Here is a 24,227-nt window from a genome sequence, read left to right on the forward strand (position 1 = left end):
ATAACCTACCCTTCAATTATGGGCTGCTCATGTCTTTGTCAGTGGGCACACTTACAAAATCAGCAAGGGATCAAATACTTATTTCCCCCACTGTAACTGAAGACTTGTACATGGAACAGCCAACAGGTTTCATAAATACAAAACAAAGACAGCTAGTGTGTAAATTAAACAAAGGTCTTTATGGATTAAAGCAAAGTGCAAAATGTTGGAATGACAAATTGCATGAAATATTGACAAATTTAGGATTTAAGCAAGGTGAAGCAGATAAATGCTTGTACACTAGGTGCAGAAATGGACAATATGCATACATTTTAGCTTTTGTTGATGATCTGCTCATTGCAAGCAAAAGTGAGCAAGAGTACAAGGACATTGTAAAATATTTAAACCTGAATGTTGAGATAAAAGAACTTGGTAATGTGTCATACTATCTTGGTATAGAAATTGAGAAACAAAATGATGGTTCTTATCTTCTAAGCCAGAAGCAGAAAATAAATGAGCTTATTGAAAGTTTAGGTATGCAAGATGCCCAAGTTGTAAGCACTCCCATGATCACTGATTTTCTGAAGGATGAAACAGTAAGAGAACCTTTACCAGATAACATCCAATATAGATCAGCCATAGGTAAGCTTTTATATCTAACTACCACATACAGGGCTGATATAGCAAATGCAGTAGGAATTTTGAGCAGAAGGGTCAGCTCACCTACCAAATCAGATTGGACTGCAGTTAAAAGGATGGTAAGGTATTTAAAAAGGTACCATTGATTGTAAATTAAAGATTTCAGCCAATAGTAATCCAAAACTAATATGTTACTGTGATTCAGATTGGGCAGGGGATCATTCTGATTATAAATCCACAAGTGGATATGTGTTTATGTATGGAAATGTACAAATTTCATGGGCCAGTCATAAACAAAGTATTGTGAGTCTGTCTTCTACAGAAGCTGAATATGTGGCCGTATCAGAAGCGTGCAGAGAACTGATGTGGATTGAAAAAACTTTTGCTGGATTTTGGAATAGCTGAAAAGAGACCAATCCAGATAATGGAAGATAATCAGAGCTGCATCCGACTGTCACAGAATGACAAGGTTCAGTCACGCACCAAGCACATCGCAACGAAATACCACAACGTGCGAGAGTTGGCAAAAGAAGGGGTCATCAGTCTACACTATTGTCACACCAGTGAGATGACAGCTGACATCATGACCAAACCGTTACCCAGAGAACATTTTGTGAATCTGCGAATAAAGCTTGGACTTTGTATGAATTAATAATTGCATGACAGTTATGCATGAGAAGGGGTTTGTTGGAATAATGTATTGTATTTTACATGCATTGCCTGTCAGAAATTGTTTTTCTCTGTGATTACTCTGTGACCTCTGATGTGAATTACTTAGAGAGGTCACAGCTATGCAACTTCCTGTGGGGGTTAGGCACAGCACATGGAGCTCATGATCTCTCCTAACCTGAGAGGATCCATGGTGTGAGCATCCATTACCATCTAAGCACATGGAAAGAGCTGATAATACAAATGTATAGTATTATGTATATATAAGCCTGTCTGATTATAATCTAACTACAAACTGTGAGTAAACAGATGTTTTGTTACTTCAACTTTAAAGTGACTCAGCAGTGAATTATTCTGGGGTGTATGTGAGAGAGATGAAGAAAAGAAATTAACATTTCTAAAGCTGAAGCTGTGTGTATAAAAATATGCTAATTATTTACTACAAATAATCCAACATGATCCAGTATGGCTCTTCTTATGGTCACTTTTATGCCAAACAGTATTGTAATCAACACATGATTAACACACATCAGTCCAGGAGCAAAGAGGTGTAATAGTAACATGACAGCAAATAAAGACCTGAATGGTTCATCCAGTTTGCCCAATTGTCATACTGATTATCAATTCATGATTAAATCAACGAGTGTAATATTATATACTTGATTATGGTCTATCTTTGGTGTTTCTGGGACATAGACCATAGAAGTGTATCCATCCCTATCCTTATGTTCCAACTGCCAGAGTTGCCGTCGAAGCCCACTACAGTCTATTTGTCTTCTCATTTGTGGGACACAGACCATAAAAATCTGTCCAGCACTGTCCTCATGTTCCAGCCACTGAAGCTGCTAAGCCCTTTCCAGCCCATCCTAAACCAGATTGCCATATATGAGACATAGACCATACAAATCTGCCTGCTATCGGCCTTAGTTCATCACAGCCAGAGTCGCCATCTGTCACTCGACATATCCACACACATGCAGCCATTTAAGGTTAGGTTTTTTTATAATTAGAGATGCTCTGTGTTCACCCCAGGCCTTTTTGAATTCCCTCATCATTTGTGTCTCTACCACCTCCTTAATGGAAGACTTTTCGCATTTGTGCTATTAAGCAAGGAGGAGGAGGAGACAGCACTCAAAGAACTTTGTAATCGATAGATGAGAGGCTGGCACAGGTGCAACTTACACTTCCACGGGAACCCCACAGGAATTATTTCTATTCCCATGGGAATCCTGCAGGAACTGCTTCTGTCCCTACAGGAACCCCACGGGTTCCACAGGATTCCCGTGAACTCCATTTCCATGCAGGTCTCTACTCCAAAGGTAAAGTTTGGAATAGAAAAAGTAATCTGGGCGAGAAGTTCATTTTAATAACCATTATGCATCCTCACCATGACAGCAATAAACCCTTCCATTTCCCCAACTTCACCTTGATCTGCTGTATGATTTTCCCATACTTTTTCAGGAATAGAAGGAATACCTAGTGAGTTGTACTCCTAGATACTATGTCCCCCCCACTTGGACCATTTAGAAGGGTAGTTTTGCTGCCATAACTCTTCATTCGCCCTTTTAGTTGTTATACCTAATAACGCAGATTTATCAAAATTTACTTTAAATCCAGCTACATACCCATACACAATAACAGGAAGCATCAGGCCCGGTGAGTTCATATAAAGATACATCATCAGCAAAAAGTGCTATTGGTGGTCTCCCTGCATGAAACCCCCTTACATTCCTATTGTCCCTCATGGCTTGTGCCAGGGGCTCTATAAAGAGGGCAGAGCAGTGGACACAAGGGACACCCACTGTGAGCCTTGGTGGATGGGGAAAGCCTCCCTATATCCTCCATTAACTTCAATTCGGGCCCTGGGTGCTTCATAGAACTTACAAATTCACCTACAGAAATGTTCTCCCTTCCCCATCTTAGATGACTTGCCAAAGGAAGGGCCAGCTGACCCAAAGGCCTTTTCTGCATCCACAGATAAAGCTAAATTTGACCAGGACCACTGGGACCCCCTCCCCAAATTAATGAGTATGCCTAATATTATCTGCCACTTGGCGTTTAGGGACAAACCCCGATTGATCAATATGGATTAAACCAGGCAACACTCCAGCCAGGTGCTGTGCCAATATTTTTGCAATCAATTTAACTTCTACGTTCAAAAGCAAAATTGGCCTACATGACCCAAAGACAGAGATCCTTTCCGGGCTTCAGAAGAACTGCTACACCTGCTTCATTCATACTAGGGGGCAATGGATTGCCTTCCAGCAGACCATTACCCACTCTGCATAGCAGCGCTCCAGTTTCACCCGGAAAAAGTTTGTGAAATTTGGAGGCGAGTCTGTCAAATGCTGGGGCTTTTCAATTTTCAGTTACCTCGCTGCCCGATCCATTTCAAGAATAGTTATTGGCGAATCCAGTTGTTTTTGATCTGCAGGTGAGAGTGGGTAAATGAACACAACTCAGATATTGCTGTATTTCCTCCACAGTACCCCCTTCCCTCATTCTCTATAATAATTTGTACCTCCAACGTTCCATCGCTGGCTGGGTTCGTAACATCTCCCGACGTCAGCCAGCCTCCAGCGTTCCATTCCCTCTCACTATTCCGCCCTCACGTCAAAATGTAATGACATCAGAGGAGGGCGGAATAGTGAGAGGGAAGGGAACGCTGAAGGCTGGCTGACGTCAGGAGATGTTACGAACGGGGAATGTTATGGAAGCCAGTCAGTCAGAGAACTTTCAGGTACAAATCGCTGGACATGGAGGGAAAGAGAAGCACTTAGCACGACATTAAATGCCCCCTGCCTATTTGCCTAAATGCATTAGAGCTCAGGTTAAACGCAATGAAACCGAGAGAGGCAGAGCCAGATCACTTCAATTTGTCTGCCTGCTCAGGCTCCTGCAATCCTCAGGCTGGCAGGGGTCCAGATAACTTGGGGGTGCTACAGGAAAAGCTGCTTTGCAATAATTCATTGCCCTCTCCAGTAGGTTTAAAACTTAATACAGCAAGTTGACTCCGGCTTCCTCCTCCCAGGCATTTTAAATGTCCACTAAACAGTTCTTTTAGCTACCAGCTGGGAGGTGTAAAATGTTAATCATCAGTCTGTGGGCCATTATGGAAGTAGCTTTCGCTTTCTCAAGTTGAACAACCAGAGGGGAGGGGAAGATAACAGGTTTGGTTAACAGAGCTGTTCTGATAACAGAGATACTGAGAGCAAAGCTTTGATGGTGTCAGCATGGTAGCTCAGCACACTGATCTGTTCCTGCTGTCAGCTACTGTATCAGGCTTGAAACCTTTGCTGGGAAGTAAAATTGGGGAACACACACACACACTCTCTCTCTCTCTCTCACATACACACTCTCTCTCAAATACAGCCTTTCTAATACCATGCATCTCTCCCCAGAAACTGCCTCTCACACATAAACAGAACATACCGATGGACATGGATGGAGAGGAGAGAATTGCAGGACACGGATGGGAGGGCAGGGAAAAGGAGAATCGCTGGACATGGAGGCCATGGGAGGGGAGGGCAGGGAAGAGAGAAAAAAACGCTTACATGAGAGCCTTGCTAGGCAGCTATAGCCTTTTATTTCTATATAATCTTTATCAGAGGCCTGCTGTGATACATATGTCCAATAGTACATAATGCAAGCACACTGCCAGTTTTTCATATGCAGCTCCCAAAGTAGAGGGACTGGTCACCTTTGTTCACAGGGATAGCACAATACACAAACCCCAACCACACATTCAAATACAGCCTCTCACACATAAACAGAACATACCAATGGACATGGATGGAGTGGAAAGAATTGCGGGATGGGCAGGGGAGAGGGAAAAAACCGCTTACACGAGAGCCTTGCTAGGGCCCGTTTCATTGAAATGGGCTTGGTTCCACTAGTTGCTATATAATTTGGTGTAAAATCTTAAAATCCCTCCCTAATCTCTTTATCCACATAATGAAGGGTATCATCCTGACCCTTTATCTTTTATATAGAGTGACTAATCTGCTTCTCTTGCAAGTGCCTGGCTAATACAGAGCCAAAATTATTGCCATACTCAAAAAAAACATTGCTGTACCTTATCTCTGCATGACATTTTTTTTCAATGTATAATCTGCCCAACTCAGCTCTCACCCTAGTTAGCTCCTGTAAAAAGAGTAGGATCAGGTTTTTCTTTATGCTGTCTTTCCAGAGAGCTCAATTGTTCTTGAAGCTGTAACAAATATCACTAGCCTTTTTCTTATACGACCTCTCACCATCGCCTTTCATTCACTGTACCAATATCATTTTCCAACAAATAATCATTGTTTAACCCTTAATTTCCTCCCGTATCCTAGTAGATTTTCATTGTCTCCAAAATACCAGGACCCTAGACACCCCCCCCCCCCCCCAAATCGCCAAGTTCAACCCAAATAGGTACATGATCTGAGATCTGAATATTCAACATGGGCTTCCCAGAAGTGATCCCAGTGATTTATATGTCCCCCACAGTAAATCTACATGTGTATGTGTCCCTAGGATGGGGGGAAAATGTACAATTTGAGTAGGATGATGTAGTCACCAAATGTCCACCCCTTCCAATGCCCGCATTAAAGATAACACAACCTTTCTATAAGATGCACTATACCCCCCCTCCCTTGCTCTTTAAATGGTCCAATTTTCCATCAGGAACAATATTAAAATCCCCACTACTAAAACTGCCCCTGTACAGAAACCCAATAAAGGGCAAAGACCCTGTTTGTGGCCCTCAAGGACAGAACTAGATGGGCTAGCTCAGGTCATCCTATAACACACACAAAATGTACTTCGGAAATTAAAACAAAAACCTGGCAGCAGTAAGAGCAATAAAGGAAGATATTACACGGACAAACAAGAATTCTAGGACTTTCTGATGTTTTACGTTTCCATTTCAGAACAATTGTAGCCTTCTGCATTTCACATAATTGTTTCATTTATGCCATTAGTTGTGATGTGACAGTGACAGAGTGAGAAACTAGTGTCCATTAATCTGAAGTCTTATATATAAATTAAAATTGTCTTGTGTATTTTCTTTGGACCTTGCTTCTCAAGTTTAAAGAAAATAAAAGTAGTCTGAAATGGGCTTAAATGAAACAAGAAGCTAATTGCAAAGAAATGTGTGCTGCTCATTAACAGTTCATTTGCATATTAGACTAAAACATCAGCATGTGTATTAAAGATTAATTCATTGCATAGGACTGTCTATATAGCATATTCTATTTAAATCCCCCCCTCCCAGCACACAAAAATGTTCATCCAGCATTGTAAAAACAAGACTGCTTACATACAAAATATGATTTTATTTAGCAGCTTGCCACAATCTACATCTTATTTACAAAAACTTGAAATAAAATAGCAGCATTATTAGTAAAATCCAATCTCCAACATGAGGTATCTCAGAATATGAAGAGCAAAGCTTTATACCACAGGCTAGAAGATAGGATACAAGAGGAAATAAGCAGCTTTCCTCACATTAAAAATATTAAGTTTAAAAGAGTTAACCAGAAATCACCACCAACCTTCAATGCCAAGTACCAATGCATTAAAAAATAAAAAACAGGTGCTATTATATAAAAATATAGACATTTGTTTTACAAAATATTTTAGGAAATGTATATACATTTGTGACTAGTATTTAGAAATCTTTTCTATGTAAAATAAAGATCTCATAATACGTAAGTATGTGTGTGTGTATATATATACTAGTAAAACATGCCTGTTTCTTGCGGCAATGAAACGGGCGCTAGCACGGTTTCCTTCCGGACCTCCCCCCCATCCCTACTCATCCTGTCGGCGTTCGTCCGCCATTGTTGCGGACCTCGGCACCACCTTCAATTTGCTGACATTGCTCCGCCCTCGACGTCATCACGTTTGACGCGAGGGCGGGGCCCCAACACAGTGTTTTCGGTGGCTTCACCACCACGAAGGCTTCGAACCGGAAGGAAGTGCCCGGAGGACCTGACAGTGACGTCAGTGTCCTCAGAACGTTGAGGGTGAGTTTTATTATATAGGATATACACACACACACACACGTGATAGGAAAAAAAGGAACCTCTAGATTACTGAATTAGATAGAGTTGTTATCAAGTTATTGACTTATTGCTGAATTTCCAACAATGAACTGCACAGTGTGGGGCTTAAAAAAACTTCTGAAAAAGATTGATGAAACTAGTCAGCAGTACATTGGAAGGGTAGGAACAGCTTGGGAAGAATTTGATCAACACATGTTCAACACAGCAATAAGACAGTGGTGTACATATCTTCACACTTGAGTATTTGCTCAGAGAGGGCATTTTGAACAAACTCTGTGACTGAAATTAGTCTTATTTCATTTTCAGAAGCAGCTCTGCGTTTGTTACTAATAAAAAAAAAGTCATATAAGTTTTTCCTAAATGTGTGCTGGACAACGGTTATGTTTTGTTGAAATGTATGAATCTTGTATTTTACAAGGAATGTGACAATAGCATTAGGATGTGGTAACTGTATTGTTATTGCCTTATTTTGAATATATTTTTGCACATTTACTGAAATTTTTAATTAAATAGGTGCACAGTAACTCATGTTATGAGGTAAAATGCACGAGTTCTCTTTTTCCATTCACTGTGTATATTATATATATGTATCATGCACACACATACAAATATTATATACACATATAAACACTGGCCACCCATATCAGCTAGGATACCCTATAAAATTATAATCTTGGTATATAACACACTTGTATTAGGTTTTCCCTTATTTCTATTATGTAACTTAATTCCCTATGCACCTGCACAATCTCTACATTCTTCCTAACACCAGTACCCTCTTATCAACTCTGCTTTGAATCTATCTGTTCATCAATTTCAGTGCATTAGGGACTACACTTTGGAACTCCTCAGCACTAGACATAAGATTTGAATCATCCTATCAAAATTTAAGTCGATTAAAAAGCTATTATTTTAGAAAAACTTTTGAAAGCAAATAATGATTTTAGGATATTTTAGTGCAGGGAATGATGCTGGAATTCTTGAGATATAAAATAAAGATCTTTGTTTTTAAATTGTATTATTTTTCCTTTTAAAATGTTTATATTGTACACTGTTGAAATGGTATTTATCATTTGGCAGAAAATCAAATATTAAATAAACTTGGAAACTTGTACAAAGAACGAGGAGCAGGTGGAGATGCCTGATACGAATGACTATCGGTTGGTCAGAGAACTTCTGCTGAATCCAGTACTTTCTGTTTTCAAGCCATTTCTCGTCTCCACTCTTCCACTTGTGGGCTGAGCTTTCTTCAGTAAGGACTGCACCTAATTTAGTCACGCAACAGCAGAGTGTGTTAGAAAAGAGTACAAGACAATCAGACTTGAAACATATGTTTCTTTTGCCCCAAACTAGTCATAATGGTAATATGGTAACTAGTCTCAGCACTGTCCATTTCTAGGTCATATAGGTATATGAAATCTCTGAACATCTCCTTTCCCACAACTAAATGCAATAAGCTGCCAAAAGGTACAGAATTTCTTAAAATTTGAAAAACTTGCAACTTCAATTTGCAATAGTATACATATACAGCCTCATTTTAGAAAGGATACAGAAGTCAGAATTGAGATGGCCACATCTTAAGTTTCACTAGTATTTTAGAACACAATCAACCAATGTAGAGGCTATTCTAAAATACAGGAGAAATGGACTTGTGTGTCAACTGCAGGTGGCATAAACACAAATTTTAGAAATAAAACAAGCATTGATAATTTCAGTGGGTTGAAAACCAGCACACACACATTTATGTTGTATAACAGCAACAAATGTGTAAGTATCAGCATATGCATATTTAGTTTGTACTTTCCCACTGCTGTCATAGAGATTGCTTTCCCTTACCAGTTTGGCATTTTGAGGAGGGACAAAAACCATTGGAAGATTAAGAGGACAATCTCCCCTAACCCCTCCAGTGGTGTGCTGTTCAATAGCAGATGCTTATCAAATTTTAAATATGCTGGGGAGCAGGTGTAACTCCTGATGTCGATCTTTTAGGACATTAAGAGACTCATTTTCAAAGCACATAAACTTACAAAGTTACATAGGTCACTATGGGGATATTTTACAAAGGCACACTAGTGGTTTTAGTGCACACTAATGATTAGCGCTCGTTAAATGCTAGATATGCCCATAAAAAATATATGGGTATTTCTGACGTTTACCGTGTTGTTTTTAGCACATGCTAAAAATACTAGCATGCCTTTGTAAAGGACCCCCTATGTAACTTTGTAAGTCTATGTGCTTTGAAAATGAGGGCCATGGTCCCCCTTCTGAAATGGGGAATAAATGTCTTATCAGTTTGTCAGGACTTGTCTCACCCAAAACACACCCAGATCACACCCCCTTGTCATTTGAACACAGTTGGGTTTGAAACATGCATATACCAGCTCTGTAAAATAGGGACTTAGATGGTTATGCAAAATAAATGTTTAAGTGCCGGTTTATGCACATGCCAAAAGCAAATAGGACTTGTAAAATGAAGGCCATAGCTAATAAGTAAGGCTTGCTGTAGATCTCAGGTAGGTTTCATAATCAGCAGTGTTAAATATTTGAAAATTCTTCGATAACCATTTTTAAAACTTCTGTAGCATTTTACAGGCAAAATATATTTTTCTCTGAAGAAAACCAACCCAAAACAAAATATTTGATATTTCTTGCATCTTTAGATTTTTTTTTCCTTTCTCCATGTTTTTCCCCTTTTAACTTTCTAATTGTTTCCTTGCATTTTATTTTGCCACCATCTCCCTCTCCAACGTTTTGTTTTACTCCCAAAAGTCCGTCTTCTCTTATCTACCTACATCCTTAAAGTCTATCCTCTAGTCCACAGTTGTGAAACCTGGTAGACCCCCAGCCAGTTGGATCTTTACCATGAATATGCACAAGAGAAGTTTGCATGCAATGAATGCAGTGCAGGCAAATCTCTCTCATGAATATTCATTACAGATATCAAGAAAACCTCACTGGCTGTGGGTCCCCAAGACAGGTTTGGGAACTACTGCTGTTTGTCTACTCCTCCCAGACTTTCTTCCCTCTTGCACATTTTCCTCAAGCTGTCCCTTCTAGTCCTCCTTTCTCTCTATCACATTAACCAATGCTCTCACAGTCAGATCCACACCCACCCCCCAATTTTCAGGCCAGTGTATAATCCCTTCACACATAGTGTTTCATTGTACTTCAATAGTTTCATATAAACTTCCTACCACTCCTGACATGGATACTGCAGGGCTTTGTGTACTGTAAGACAGTGTACGAATGTACAGCCATCAGGAGAAACGCAGTTGCTGTCACCGCATGGCCACATATCCATGGTATCATTGGGAATAGAATAGATAGGACCCAAAGTGACCTCAACAGTGGCTACAGCTACTAACATGGCCATCATCAGTACAGGCATCAGAAAAAAACTAAACAAAATAAAAACACAGAAGCCACCATGGGAGTTTCCTCAGCATACCTTACTTGTGGCGACACAGGCAGAAGGAAGCAATAGTGAGCGTGGGCAGTTTTAGCATACTTATGCAGCCCACAACAAATTCAATGGTCAGAGGCAAATTCTACAGCATAGTCATGAGATATGGAGCTGTATACTTTCTCCTGAGGCATAGGTTATCTTAACTTACACACAGATGATGCAAGCCAAAGTCTCGGCTCGGTCATGAATTAGTGTATTTAAAGCTGTCTGCTTAAAGGTTGCACATGGGTGAGCACCATACTTCCTAAGCATAGCCAGCAATTGTCTCTCCAGACAAAGCATTTCTCTATCCTTAGCCCTCTTAAGATGGCTAGAGTAGCTAATGATGTCACCTCGCAAGACCGCTTTTGCTGCCTCCCAAAAAAGGACTGCATCAGATTCGAAAGCCTTGTTGAAATGCTTATACTCGGTCCAACCTGCTAATAATCTCTCCTGAAATCTCACATCATGATATAGATGACTCAGAAAGGCCCAGGCCCTAGGAGAGTTCCCCAAACCACCATGTTGCCAGTCCAACCAAACAGCTGAATGGTCTGAGACTGCGTATAGACCAATCTGGGTATCCACGATATCAGTAAGAAGTGACCGAGAAGTCAGTAAGTAATCAATCTGTGACTGAGTGGCATGTGCTCGAGACAAGTGCATGTAATCTCTGTCTAAAGCGCGCAACACGCACCACATGTCCAAGAGATCCAGTAGAGAACAAAATTTCGGCAAACCCCTTGCAGTCCAAGACTTCAACTTTGGGGAAGGGTGAGACTTGTCAAGTTCTAGATCCCAAACCATATTAAGATTCCCCCCCCCCCCCCCAAAATCAGAGAAGCAGAGTTTTCTCCAGCTAGAACCCCAAAATCTTCTTATAGAAAGTGCTATCCAACTGATTAGGGGAATAGATACTACCCACTAACATGACTTGTTGTGCTACCATGGCATGACAAAAGATCTCTCCAGATCTTTAACAACCTTATGTATCTGAGTAGCCAAGACTTTTCTAAATAATATGGCCACTCCTCCCTTCCTACCCACTGCAGGTGTTGCCACACAATCTCCCACCCACCATTTCACCAATTTGATGTGTTCCAAATCAGAAAGGTGCGTTTCCTGCAGGAGGGCAATATCTGCTCTAAGACGCTGAAGATGGTGTAGGACTTTAGAGCGCTTAATGGGGGAGTGAATACCCCCCACATTCCAAGTAACAATTTTCACTATAATAGGAAGCACGAAGACAAACATTAGTTTCTTTGTAGGGTCCTTAAGTGAGAAAGACCGTCCCATCCTCTCCCCCTCATGCCAGATTAAAAATAAAAGACCATAAAATTGCCATAGTCAGTCCACCCAAATCCAAAACACGAAAGTTGCCCCCAACACTGTGAACAAGACCCCCAGCCACGATAAACCCCTGAGACTTTACCCTATCCCCCACCCATCTTCCCCCCACCCACCCTCTTCTCCCAATGTCTTGTTCCAACTTGGAACGAGTTACACCCCAATGTCCCCCCCTCTTCACAGCTCCCCTTTTAACAAACATACAAGAGACCCCCAAATCTACAGCAACAGCTGCCCAACCAATCCCCACACAGGATATCCATTGCTGGTTACTAGCATGCCCGCCCCCTTGTAAGCACACATACGCAGCCAAATACACAACATGCAAACAGCCACTCTCAACAAATGCAACAAGGAAGACCAGCATAAAAGCAGCCTTCACAATCTATAAAGATTTTTAAAAATAATTAAAAAATAAAAAATTTTAAAAATAAGTTATCTAGCACAGAGAATCATAGGCAAAATTGTTTAAACACCATCACTGTCACTCCTCTGTCTCAGGACCCCAGACAGAAAAAAAAAATAATAATAATCACAGAGTACTGGCTAAACTGCCCAAGTAGGCCTCCACAGCATAAAGCCCATCTTGGTGGTGCATCAAATTAGAACCATATTAACAAGCTTTCCAGGAGAGCAAGCAACTGTGTTCTCTCCACATGGAACCACTGAGCTTAACTGATGAAGCAAGCTCTGAGCCTTCTCCACCAAAGCATAAATCTTTGTGACTGATTGGTAAGTAACCCTCAGCTTAGCGGGATATAGGAAAGCAAATTTGATTTTACGAGCAAACAGTTGAAAACAGATTGATGAAAAGCTCCTCCGCTGTGCTGCCACTGATGCCGAGTAGTCCTGAAAGCACAGGACTTTGTGATTTTCATAATGAAGCTCCTTCCCTCTATGCAGGGCTTGCAGAATCGCTGATTTTTGGGAGAAGTTGGGAAGTCGACAGATAACTACCCGGGACCTGGAGAATGTTGACTGCCTAAGACCAACCCGATGTGCCAGCTCTATATGCAACGGGCCCACTGAGGCCGGAAGCGACAGCTCCTTTGGCAACCAGGGTTCCAAAAAGTCTCGAAGGTCCCGGTCTCCCAATGTCTCAGACAGATCCAAAAAGCGGAGGTTATTCCGCCTGGATCTATTTTCCAGGTCTTCTAGTTTTTCTGCATAAGAATCCACCATTTTTTGCACACAGGACTGCATGTCTTCCACTTTTATTATGCAGTCTTCTAGTTCCCCAGTACGCTGCTGGTAAGTTGCCAAATCATGACTAAACTGTTCCATGTTGCTCTGGAGCTGCTCCAATTTTGAGTCAATAGGTGTCACGTCTGTGGCTGTGACCACCCTCAGCCTTACCTTCTTTCTGGGGGTCAGCAGCTCTGCTGGCTTCTGTCTGTGTTTGTCTTTAGTCTCTGTGCTGATTGCTTCACTAGACCTCACCTGTGTGGGCTATGCCTCTCTATGGAGCCAGCATCTAAGATGGCTGCCACCGGCTCTGTGCCAGCTTCCAAGATGGCTCCTGCTTGTCTTTCCTGTGGGCTCACTTCCTATGTGTGTCAAGCCTCTCTTTGGGGTCAGTGTACTTCCTGCTTCTGTCCTGCTGCTGGTGACTCATCAGTGAGAGCCTTCATAAGGAAGTGCTGTGCTTGCAGTCAGGGCCTTTGCATAGTGTTATGCTCTTAGGCCAGGTCAGGTCTGCACTACTGCTTAGCCTCTCTCTGGGTTCCTGCCCAGCTTCTTTCTGTGTCTGTGTGACTGTGTCTTTTGTCCTTCCATGGGGGGTCTTCCCTGCCACTGTCTGTCTGTGGACTGCGGGTCCTTCCGGGCTTACCCTGAGTTGGGGTGAAGCTTCTGTCTGTAGACTGCGGGTCCTTCCTGGCTTACCCTGTGTTTGGGGTGAAGCCTCTGCTCCAGGCTTACACTGGGTTGGGGTGAAGCCTTTGTCCGGGTTTGTTCTCTGTCTGTATGCGAAGCCTCAGCCTTTGTGAGTTCCTCAGTCAGTGTGTGGAACGGCTGTGGCGTCAGACCCTTGGCCCGATATTCCTGGTTACTCTGTTTGCTCTGCTGCCTGCCCAAGACCCTTGCCCTTCTTCTTCCTGGTTACTCTGTTTGCTGTGCTGCCTGCCCAAGACCCTTGGCCTGTTATTCCTGGTTTGCTCTCTTTATCCTGAACCCTGCCTTGCCTAGCCTGTGTGCCTATCCTGCTTGTATATCCTGAGGGTATATCCTGAATCCTGTATCTGTCTGGCTAGTGTGTATTTACTGGGTGATTATTCCTGTATCCTGTCTCCACCTAGCTAGAGGGTTTACCCTGTGGGTATTCCCGGATCCCCGTTCTGCCTAGTGTGTATGCTGCCCTAGTCCTTGCTCCTGCTAGCTTCTGTACGCCTTGTGTTCCTTGGTCTGTCTTCTGGGTCTTGCTAGTGGCTGTGCAGCAGCACACTGTCTGAGTGTAGTTCCTAGTCTAGTCTTCCTCGTATTTCCTAGACCCAGGGTGGGTCCTCTGGTTCTCCAGTTCCGGCCCTGTCCTGCAAGTCTTGCCGGCCACCTGCACGTTGGAGCTCAACTCTAGCGGAACGGTGGCCAAGCGCAGGTGAAGCGGATCCTGTCCTGCCGGTTCCAGTTGCCTACTTCCAATCCAGAATTCCAGTCCGGTCCTTCCGTATGCCCAGCTCCAGGGTGGTCCTTGCCTGCCGCTGCCACTCCTCAACAGTGGCCCAAGGGCTCACGAACTTCAGTTCCACCTCGAGAACCTGATAGAATGCCAAGGCCCTCGAGAACGCAACAATAGGGATTAATCGTTTATCCAGAATAGTTTCCATAGCCCCGGTTACTTCAGCAGCAATTTCCGCCACCCATGCTGATCAAACCAGGGAATTTGCAGGACTCGCTGGTGCTGCCATTTTGTCCTCACGTAATCTGCTTTTTTCCTTGTCCTTCTACAGTAATTTGGCAGCCATTCTCCTCGGCAAACCAATCAAACAGTTCCCAGAGTAATCAGCAATGTCAGCCCACTAAGTGGAAATAAAAAGTTGGATTCAGGGTTGTTTCAGGTTGCAGGATTCATGAAGAGGTGGCAGGAGCAGAGGAGCTAGCAACCACTCCTGAGCATAGCGTCACGTGACTTCTCTCCTGGATCTCTTGCATTACATTGGCCACCCCTCAATCTTCAGGTACTACGAACGATTTTAAAAACAGGTTGCAGATCATTAATAGCAGACATGCAATTTCATATTTGAGTTCTTTCAGTACCCTGGGGTATATACCATCCAGTCCAGGTGATTTACTGCTCTTTAACTTGTCAATTTGGCTCAATACAAATTTATTTCAGTTCATCTGCATCGTCACCCTTGAAAACCATCTCTGCTACAGGTAGATCTCTTACATCTTCTTCAGTAAAGACCATGACAAAGAACTTATTCAGCCTCTCTATGCCCCTGTCCTCCCTGAGTGCCCCTTTTACTTCTTGATGATCTAATGGTCCCATGGATTCCCTCACAGGCTTTCTGCTTCTGCTATACCTGAAAAAAGTTATTACTATTAGTTTTTGCCTCACAGGCAAGTTTCTCTTCATAATCTCTTTTGGCCTTCTTTGTCAGTTTTGCATCTAACTTGCCAGTGCTTACGTTCCTTCTTGTTTTCATTCAGATCTTAGATTGTAAGCTCTTTGGGAAGTGTACTTAAATATTTATCGCCACTCTACATGGCTGCATATATCTAGAAGCACTAGAAGGAGGGCAAGTATTGTTATTACTCAAAATATTCCACATAGTTATACTCTCTTTGGAGCAGGTATGAATTTGTGCCCTACTTGGGGTCACTGCAGGAGTCTGTTATAAAGGCTGATATGTACTTTTTTGGACATTTTATATAGATACCTTATTACAAAATTATCCCCTTAATGTAGTCAAAATCTATATGAGGATAATTTTATGACTGCCCTTCACTGGTGAAAAGTGCACACATACTTTCTTTTTGAAAATTATCTTAAGAAAAATACTAGTATACACTTAATTCATGCACATATTTCTCCTGAGTAGAAACAAGTGCATATCTTCGAAAATACAAAATTATCTGTTTAAATTCAACCCCACTCCCAGAGCACCTCTTCCTTACAGAGGGTAAAAGTATGTTCAAAACAGCACCACAAGCATATTGATCATCAGCATATAGGGCAGAAAATACTAGAAAAACCCAAATTATGCAGGTAAAACACTTTTACCTGTTGCAATGGGATAAAAATTTCTATAATGTGAAGCCTGGGCTCTTCTTGCCCATGACTGCAGTCATAGACCCAGTGGCGTATCGGGGGCGGCTGCCACCCGGGGCGGATCGCCGCTGCACCCCCCTCCCCCCCAGGTGCAGACCAACACAACACCCCCCCCCCACCGGCATAGCGCCACCCCGACACGGTCCCCACCTGTCTACAAGCTCCATCCATCTGCAGCGCTGCTGTAAAAATCGCTTTGTCGGCCCTTCCCTCACTCACTGTGTTCCGCCCTCTGACGTAACTTCCTATTTCCTCAAGGGTGGGACACAGTGAGTGAAGGAAGGGCCGACAAAGCGATTTTTACAGCAGCACTGCAGATGGATGGAGCTCGTAGACAGGTGGGGACTGTGTCGGGGGGGGAGGCGGTGCGCCGGGGGGGGGGGGTGGACGGATGCACCCCCCACCCGTTGACACCCGGGGCGGACCGCACCCACCGCCCCGCCCTTGCTACGCCACTGCATAGACCGGTGCTGAATTCTTATCTGTAAAACCTGGGCACCTGCTCAGAAGGAGGGTAATTTTATAACAGGGCATCTAGCCTGGCAAGGAACATATTTTATAAAGATACATAAACCTACCTAAACCGATGGTTCCTACAGAAAAAAAAAAAGTTGTGTCTGCTCTGAGGTAGGAATAAGTTTATACAATTACATGGTGACACCGGTGTGTATTTCACAATACACTCATATATGGTTTACCTTGGTATTGTGAAATGGGTCTCAAAGTTGTGGACTAGTGAAGTTTAGAATTTATTGATTTATAATCTTTTTCTTCTTGCCCTTTTCCTAAAAACTGAGCGTATTACAATTTCATTTTGCTTGTGATTCTAATTTTAAAAGTTCAGAAAAATATAAAATGAAATACTCATATACATGCCAATCCAACCCCATGCTGTAGATAAGATATGCAGAGAGAACGATAGAGACAAATGCCACGGATCCAAGATGGCCGCTGCTGCACCTGGATGGTAGAGACGCTCACATCATTCTTCTCTAAGAATACCAAAGAGACGAGGGAGGGCGCCTGCCCGAGCACCTCAGACCCCCACCCGATTGCCTTCAGGTCCTATGGACTGGTTTGTGGGCGTCCTGGGACAGAGTACACTAGTCGGGAGCGGACCCCTAGAAAACGCCGGCGGAGGACAGGAGACTTCAGTGTCTTCGGGGCTTAATGTTTCTCTGAGCCCCGACCAACGAACCCCACCCCCACAGCCGTCCAAGCTCACCCCTCAATGGATCGATGGGGAACACACCGAGATGCGATGAACCCACGATGGCAGCTCTTACACAACCTGAGGGAGAACCCGGAGGCATTCTGTTGCCATATGAGGTGAGCGATACTGCTAAAGTTTCTGTGGGGCAACAAGTTATGGAGCTAGAGAAGGGCCCAGAATGTTTTGAAAGTATGCCTCTTAAAATAATGGAGAAACCAACGGAAGTAACATTGAATTCCTTATGAGATTTAATATCCCAATTTATGATGTCTTCTACCCAGAAAATAAACCTTATTGGAGAGAAAGTATCTAAATTAGATCAAAACGTATTAAAATCTGAATTAGAGGTTAAATCATTGAATGAAAAAATAGTTGTTGTTGAAAAAAAAGTCAGACATGGATAATTTGCAGTCAGCAATGATAAAAGATATTACCAGCTTAAGGAGGAAAACAGAGACATATGAAAATAATATCAAAAATAATAATGTAAGACTTATACATTTTCCTAAAATTAAAATGGTAAAGCTGACAGATATGATTAAGAGATACCTCCAGGAAATTTTAGAGATTCCTGAATCTAATTTACCTCCATTTAATCAGGTTTACTATGTCCCTCAAAAGGATTTACCTCAAGAAAATAAAGACTTAACAGCATTTCTGGAGACTTCTGAATCAGAACAGGTACAACCTACAACATTAATAGCAACGGTTGCTTTAACACCAGATAAACAGTGGCTTTTCCGTTTGTTTTTCAAGAACAGAGATAAATTATTTCTGGGATTGAGAATTAATATGTTTCCTGATGCTGCAAAAGAAACCCAGAAGCGCCAGAAACAATTTTTGTTACTAAAACCTGCAGTTCTCCAGTTAGGAGGCATTTTTCATCTGAGGTTTCTCTGTAAATGTATCATACGATACAAGTTATCTAAAGATGTCTTTATGGACCCTCCGCAATTGTCATCCTTCATAACATCTAAAAGAGCTGGAAGTTCAAGTTAAATTTAATTTCTCTGTCTCCTCTAGGTGCAACACAACCTATATTTTCTTTATTTTTATTATTCTTGCCTGTCTCTGTGAAAATCTTGGATTCGCATTATTGTGGACTTGAGTGTTGAAAATTGTTTACATATATATTTCTTAATGGCTGTTCAGTCAATTTGATAATTGTATTAACACTTTCCTGATCAAGAGTGTAACCTCGAAAATATTGGAAAAATTGAAAAAAAAAAAAAGAGACAAATGCCACCTTGCAGTGCAGCAACATTTACATACATGGAACCTACTACTTCCCAATATATTTTCTGGAATGTCTAATTTTATGCATGCTTATGTAGGGACAATCTGAACACACAAAATGCTGCTCCCTGTGACCTTGGGCAAGTCAAATGCACAAGGGGCATTTTTGGATACAACATCTAAGTCTGAATTTGGATGTTTTCTTTTGTAAAACGTCCAAAATCAGAACAGGAAAGGCCATTGTCTACAAAAAAAAAAAAGTCTTTTTGGAAAAATGTTTTGTGATTTGGATGTTTTATTTTTTAGTCCATTTTCAAACAAAAAATATCAAAATGCAAAACGTACAAAATACACAAGAAAAGCTGCAATAAAGTGAAACCATTCACATGTTCTAAGTGTGGTAAAAGATTTGGGTGTAATGCAAATCTCAAAGTGCATCAGAAAGTCCACACGGGAGAGAAACCATTTGCCTATACAGTGTCTGGTAAAAGCTTGAGTCAGAAGGTAAACCTCACAATGCACCAGAGAATACACTTATGAAACTATTTACATGTTCTGAGTGTGGTAGAAGCTTGAAAGCCTCACATGGCATCAGAGAATCCACACAGGGATGAAACATTTACATGCACTGAGGAGGTAAAAGCTTCAGTTGCATTGGGACAGGTAATTAGGGAATGTACACTCTTACTATGAAGTACGGAAAAATAGCACTCTGGTATTTAGATATATGTAATTAGACCTCCTTTTCATCTATAGATCTGAATTCAAAGCCCAAATCTAATGATAAACAATAGACACAAGGCTCAGATGTTACAGAAAGCTTGGCATCAGGTAGAATAGTGGAAAAGTGACACCCCAGGAAAGCAATAAGACATCCTTGGGGGCACTGCAGTGGACTTTATAAAATGCTCCCAGGTAAATGGAGAGTGAGTAGGTTGAAAAGAGAACTATGCACTTATACATGTATATGTCTAACTTTGGAGGTATATTGTTCTACAAGGAATGTAACGTGTGTTCAGTATTTTGAGGTGTTAGGCTTGTTAAACTCTCAATAAAAACTTTAAAGTAAAAAAACAAAAAAAAACTGTTGAAACATTAAAAAAAAAAAAAAATGCTCCCAGGTACACATCTCACCATTGCTCTCTTACCTTGTCTGCTGAGCTCCCCCATAACCCACCCAAAACTCACTACCCCCAACTGTACACCAGTACCATGGCCCTTACAGGTGAAGGGAGCACCAATATGTGGGTACAGTGGGTTTCTGGTGGGAAGTGTAACAAGTAGGGGGAGGTAGAAGCCTGGGTCCACCTGTCTGCAGTGCACTGCACCAGTACTAGACTACTCCAGGGACCTGCATGCTATTCTAATTGACCTGAATCTAACATCAGAGGCTGTCAAGTAATATTTGTAATCACATTTTTGGGGGTGGGAGGGGGATAGTGACCACTGGGGGAGTAAGGGGAGGTGATCCCCGATTCCCTCCAGTGGTCATCTGGTCATTTGGGGCACCTCTTGTGTGGAGTAGAGGAGTAGCCTAGTGGTTAGTGCAGCACACTTTGATCCTGAGGGAAGTGGGTTCAATTCCCACTGCAGCTATTCATTATAAAAACAGGTCTAGCTCAAAACGTCTTAGTCTTAGTCTTGGATGTTTTTGTTTTGTTCCATTATGACTGAAAGATGTCCAAGTCTTAGGAACGCCCAAGTCCCGCCTTGAACATGCCCCCTTGAGATTTAGACGTCCTTCTGTCGGACTTCAGAGAAAAACGTCTACAAAGAGGTTTTGAAAATACAGATTTGGACGTTTTTGTGAGATAAACGTCCAAATGCAGACTTATGTCACTTTTTGGACATTTTTCTCTTTTGAAAATGAGCCTGATAGTCACTTGTACAGTTACATCCTTAATTTCTTCTTGACTTGGGGAGCTGATTAAAAAGCAAGTGTTCTGGATTAAATTAACCCAGTAAATATTCAGTCGGCGGTGGTCAGCGTTTATTTATTTAAATGCCGACTGCCATGGGCAGAATTATCCCCGGATATTCAATGCAGGGCCATGCAGGCATGTGCTGGCTGCTGGAGCTTATACAGGTCCCGACTAATATTCAGCAGGGATCCATATAAGACTTACAGGGGCCCCACCTGAACATCGGCTGCGACCTGTCTAAGCTGAAGCAGGTTCCCTCACGCCTTTTTATTCCCACTCTTCCCCTCCCTCATGATCCAGATCCCCCTCCCTTCCGACCCCAAAAACAGAGGCTCCACACTGAGCCCCCCTCGGGCCTACCCTCTATATTTCTGATGGGTTAGGGGGTTCTACAAGCAGAAGCAATGCTCACTTGCTCTTATCTTTTGTGGTGCCTTTTTTTTTTTTTTTTTGGAGGCAGCCATTTTGAGAAAGGAGCCACAACGGGCAGGTGCAAGTGGGCATTACTCCTGTTTGTAGAACCCCCTAGAACACCTAGGATACAAAGGTAGGCCGGGGAAGGTGCGGTCAAGAGCTTTCTGTTATCACCGGGCCGGGGGGGGGGGGGGGGGCATCAGAGACCCAGATGCCACTATCTGGAAGTTATCAGGGCACAAGCTGTTATTCAGATCGATACCCTGGTTAGCTCGGCAGCTAAACTTAGGACAGCCTTTTTGCTTTCCTAACTTTAGCCAAATATTGCCACTAACTTGTTAAGTACTAGCTCCGTCCAAGCTCTGTCCACAGAATACCTCGGAAGTAGCCAGACAGTGCAGGGGTGATTAGAGTTGATATTCAGTGGCATTGTCCAGTTAAGTGCTGCTGAATATCAGAGGATAGGCAGGCACAGATGATTTAAATGAGCAGCAGGCTCTCCTGCCCAGTTAAATCATTTTGAATATCGGGCTGAACATTCTACACTTCATAGGAAATAAAGCAGCACAAAAGATGTACATACAGCAGGAGGTACTGAAGGTTCTAGGTGACGTCCAAGGAATGAAAGAAGACGCCTCCAGATAAGTCCACTTCCCAGAAACATAATTCCAGTGACCAGCCAAAATGCTATGGGGTCCTAGGAACACAAAGCTAACAGTCACAGGCAGTAAAGCATTCTTCAGCTATTTACATAAATATCCTGCCTAAGAAAAACGTTGCCCTGTGAAAACACTGCATGACTGGATTCTTTAAAGCATCAGTAGCTTTGGTGCCCCCAGTTCCAGAAAAGCTGTTTTGGGTCAGAGCCTCTAATGGGGGACCATGGTTTACTTCCACTTTGCAGTTGTTGAAAGTGAGGCAACGTTTGCAGTGGCAGTGGCTTCCATCATGGTGTGACTACAGTAAGCAGCTTGGCAGACATTTTGTACTCCAATAAGAAAAGCTTTTGATGAATTAGACATAATGTAGGGATGGACTTTCACAATATCTAATTCTTTATTTCCTATGTTTAATATTCATGATTGTTTCAAACTAAGTTATCCCAATTTTTATTATAAGATGAACTTTCCTTCCTGAATACCTACTCCATTCTGTCTCCTCTACCTTAACTATGTATTTCTTTTTTTTCCGGAACTGGTAATCACCATTACGGAAATATGTAATCCACATTGAGCCTGCAAATAGGTGGGAAAATGTGGGATACAAATGTTGTAAATAAATAAATAAATAAATGTAGGGCTTTCTATGAGAAGGAAAAGTACAAGTGTGAAGGGGATATACAATGCTACCTGAATTAGGGGGCAGATCATCCAGCTATATTGCTGTTTAATACAGTGGCCCCCAAACTGTGGGTAGTCTTCTTGGGCTGTGACTGTCACTCAACTAAGCTAAACTGACAAGTGTGTCAGATATGGTGGGCAATGCTTTAAAGGCTACCAGATAGACGTGTGAATGGTTATGTACAGACAACGTTCCATTGTCTGGTTGACCTTACAGGAGCTAGAACAATGTGATATCCGAATCATGGGGTAGTAAAACCCTCATTTAGGATCTCAAGTACATTTTCACAAGCAAATAGACACATATGGCAGTACCATGTGGCCAGGAAGCATATACATTAAGCCTGCACTTTCTAACATGAAGCATGTTTGTAAAATGCAGAATCACTGGCTCTGTCTTGCCAGTGCACCTGCTACTAGTTAGCAGCTCAGTAGGACTAAGAGAAACACTGCTAACCACTGTAGCTTTGACCTACTCCCATTCCCCTCATCAGCCAATCACTGCCAGCTCTAGCCTTCCCCGTCGATCAATTGCAACTACCAGCTTGGGCAACACTGGCACTATCCTGAATCTCCCCTTCCATCAATTTAGATCTCGCCTTCTCTAGCGCAAACTACATTTAATGGACAATTTCACTTCCTTTACTGTGGGAGTCATCAGTAGAAACAGTGTTTACCTTTTAACATATAAAATACATAGCTCAACAATAAAACCTCACATCACAAGACACTAGGCCTTCCTTACCTCTTCAAATGAGGATGCTAAGTTCATACCAAACGCTACTCCCATTAACCCAAACAGAGAAACGGAGAAGGTCCCCATGGTCAATTGCAAGTTCAACCTCATCATAACGTTGCGATGGCTAAAACGGGACAAGAGAATTCAAAGTGAACTCAAAAATATTACCCATTATTTGTATAAACTTGCTTGAAGACTGATGCTAAATGCTCAGCCACAAATATTGTTTTGAACTTTTCCTTTTCACATCAGAGCAAGTAATAAAATCAAGAAGGAGAAGGCCTTAAATCAGTGTTTTTCAACATACCATTGAGTAACAGGACCCCAGTGCTTGGGTCACAACCTGTTTTCAGCTGTCCTAGGGCAGGAGCTCTTTATTGCCAACTATTGAGCTCCACACAGCTCTCAGGATGTTGGAGCCATGCAGTACCCATACTACTGAGCTATTCTCAGAAAAATCACCAAGCAGCGCAGAAGTACAGGCACAATGCGGCTCAAAGTGACAGAGCCAAGAGTTGACAAGAGTGGTGCAGGAGCCAAAGTATGAGCAATAGGTTTTGGGAAGTCAGGTGTGAGTATATTGAAAACTACTAGGCTTAATTATACTAGAACGGAAGAACCATTGCATTCTACTATATCACTGTCCGCTGTTGCTAATTTCCCCAATAAAAGTCCATTTCCTACGAATAATGGAACATATAGGGGCCCTTTTATTCAAGTTTTGCATTTACTATACAGTAAGTACAAAGCCTGTGCAGTAACTGCTAGGGCATTCTCACTATTTTCCCATACAGGTACCACACAAAAAGAGAAACCACAAGGTACGTTCATACTTACCACATGGTAAGTGCATCTGTGCTATCTGCAATAGTGACAGTGTATATTAAAGGTACTGTGAGGTAACTGCAAGGTACAGTTCATGCCCTTTCCCTACCCATAACAAGGTATGCAGTTAAAGCATAAATTA

At 42.2% G+C, this 24,227-nt stretch overlaps 1 protein-coding gene across 1 annotated transcript in view; it reads right to left on the bottom strand.

Annotated features, from left to right (window-relative positions):
* Nucleotides 1–7,270: 7,270 nt before the first annotated feature.
* Nucleotides 7,271–24,227, bottom strand: part of MRS2 (magnesium transporter MRS2) — a 65,125-nt gene continuing 48,168 nt past the window's right edge. Inside the window, exons 9-11 of the mRNA XM_030190093.1 lie at nucleotides 23,267–23,384; nucleotides 21,765–21,878; nucleotides 7,271–8,599 (exon numbers count right to left, since the gene is read on the bottom strand). Coding sequence (XP_030045953.1) covers nucleotides 8,489–8,599; nucleotides 21,765–21,878; nucleotides 23,267–23,384 — 343 coding nt within the window. The 3' untranslated portion in view covers nucleotides 7,271–8,488. The remainder of the gene's footprint in view (nucleotides 8,600–21,764; nucleotides 21,879–23,266; nucleotides 23,385–24,227) is intronic.

Source organism: Microcaecilia unicolor, chromosome 1, assembly GCF_901765095.1.
Source record: "Microcaecilia unicolor chromosome 1, aMicUni1.1, whole genome shotgun sequence".
Classification (NCBI taxonomy): domain Eukaryota; kingdom Metazoa; phylum Chordata; class Amphibia; order Gymnophiona; family Siphonopidae; genus Microcaecilia; species Microcaecilia unicolor.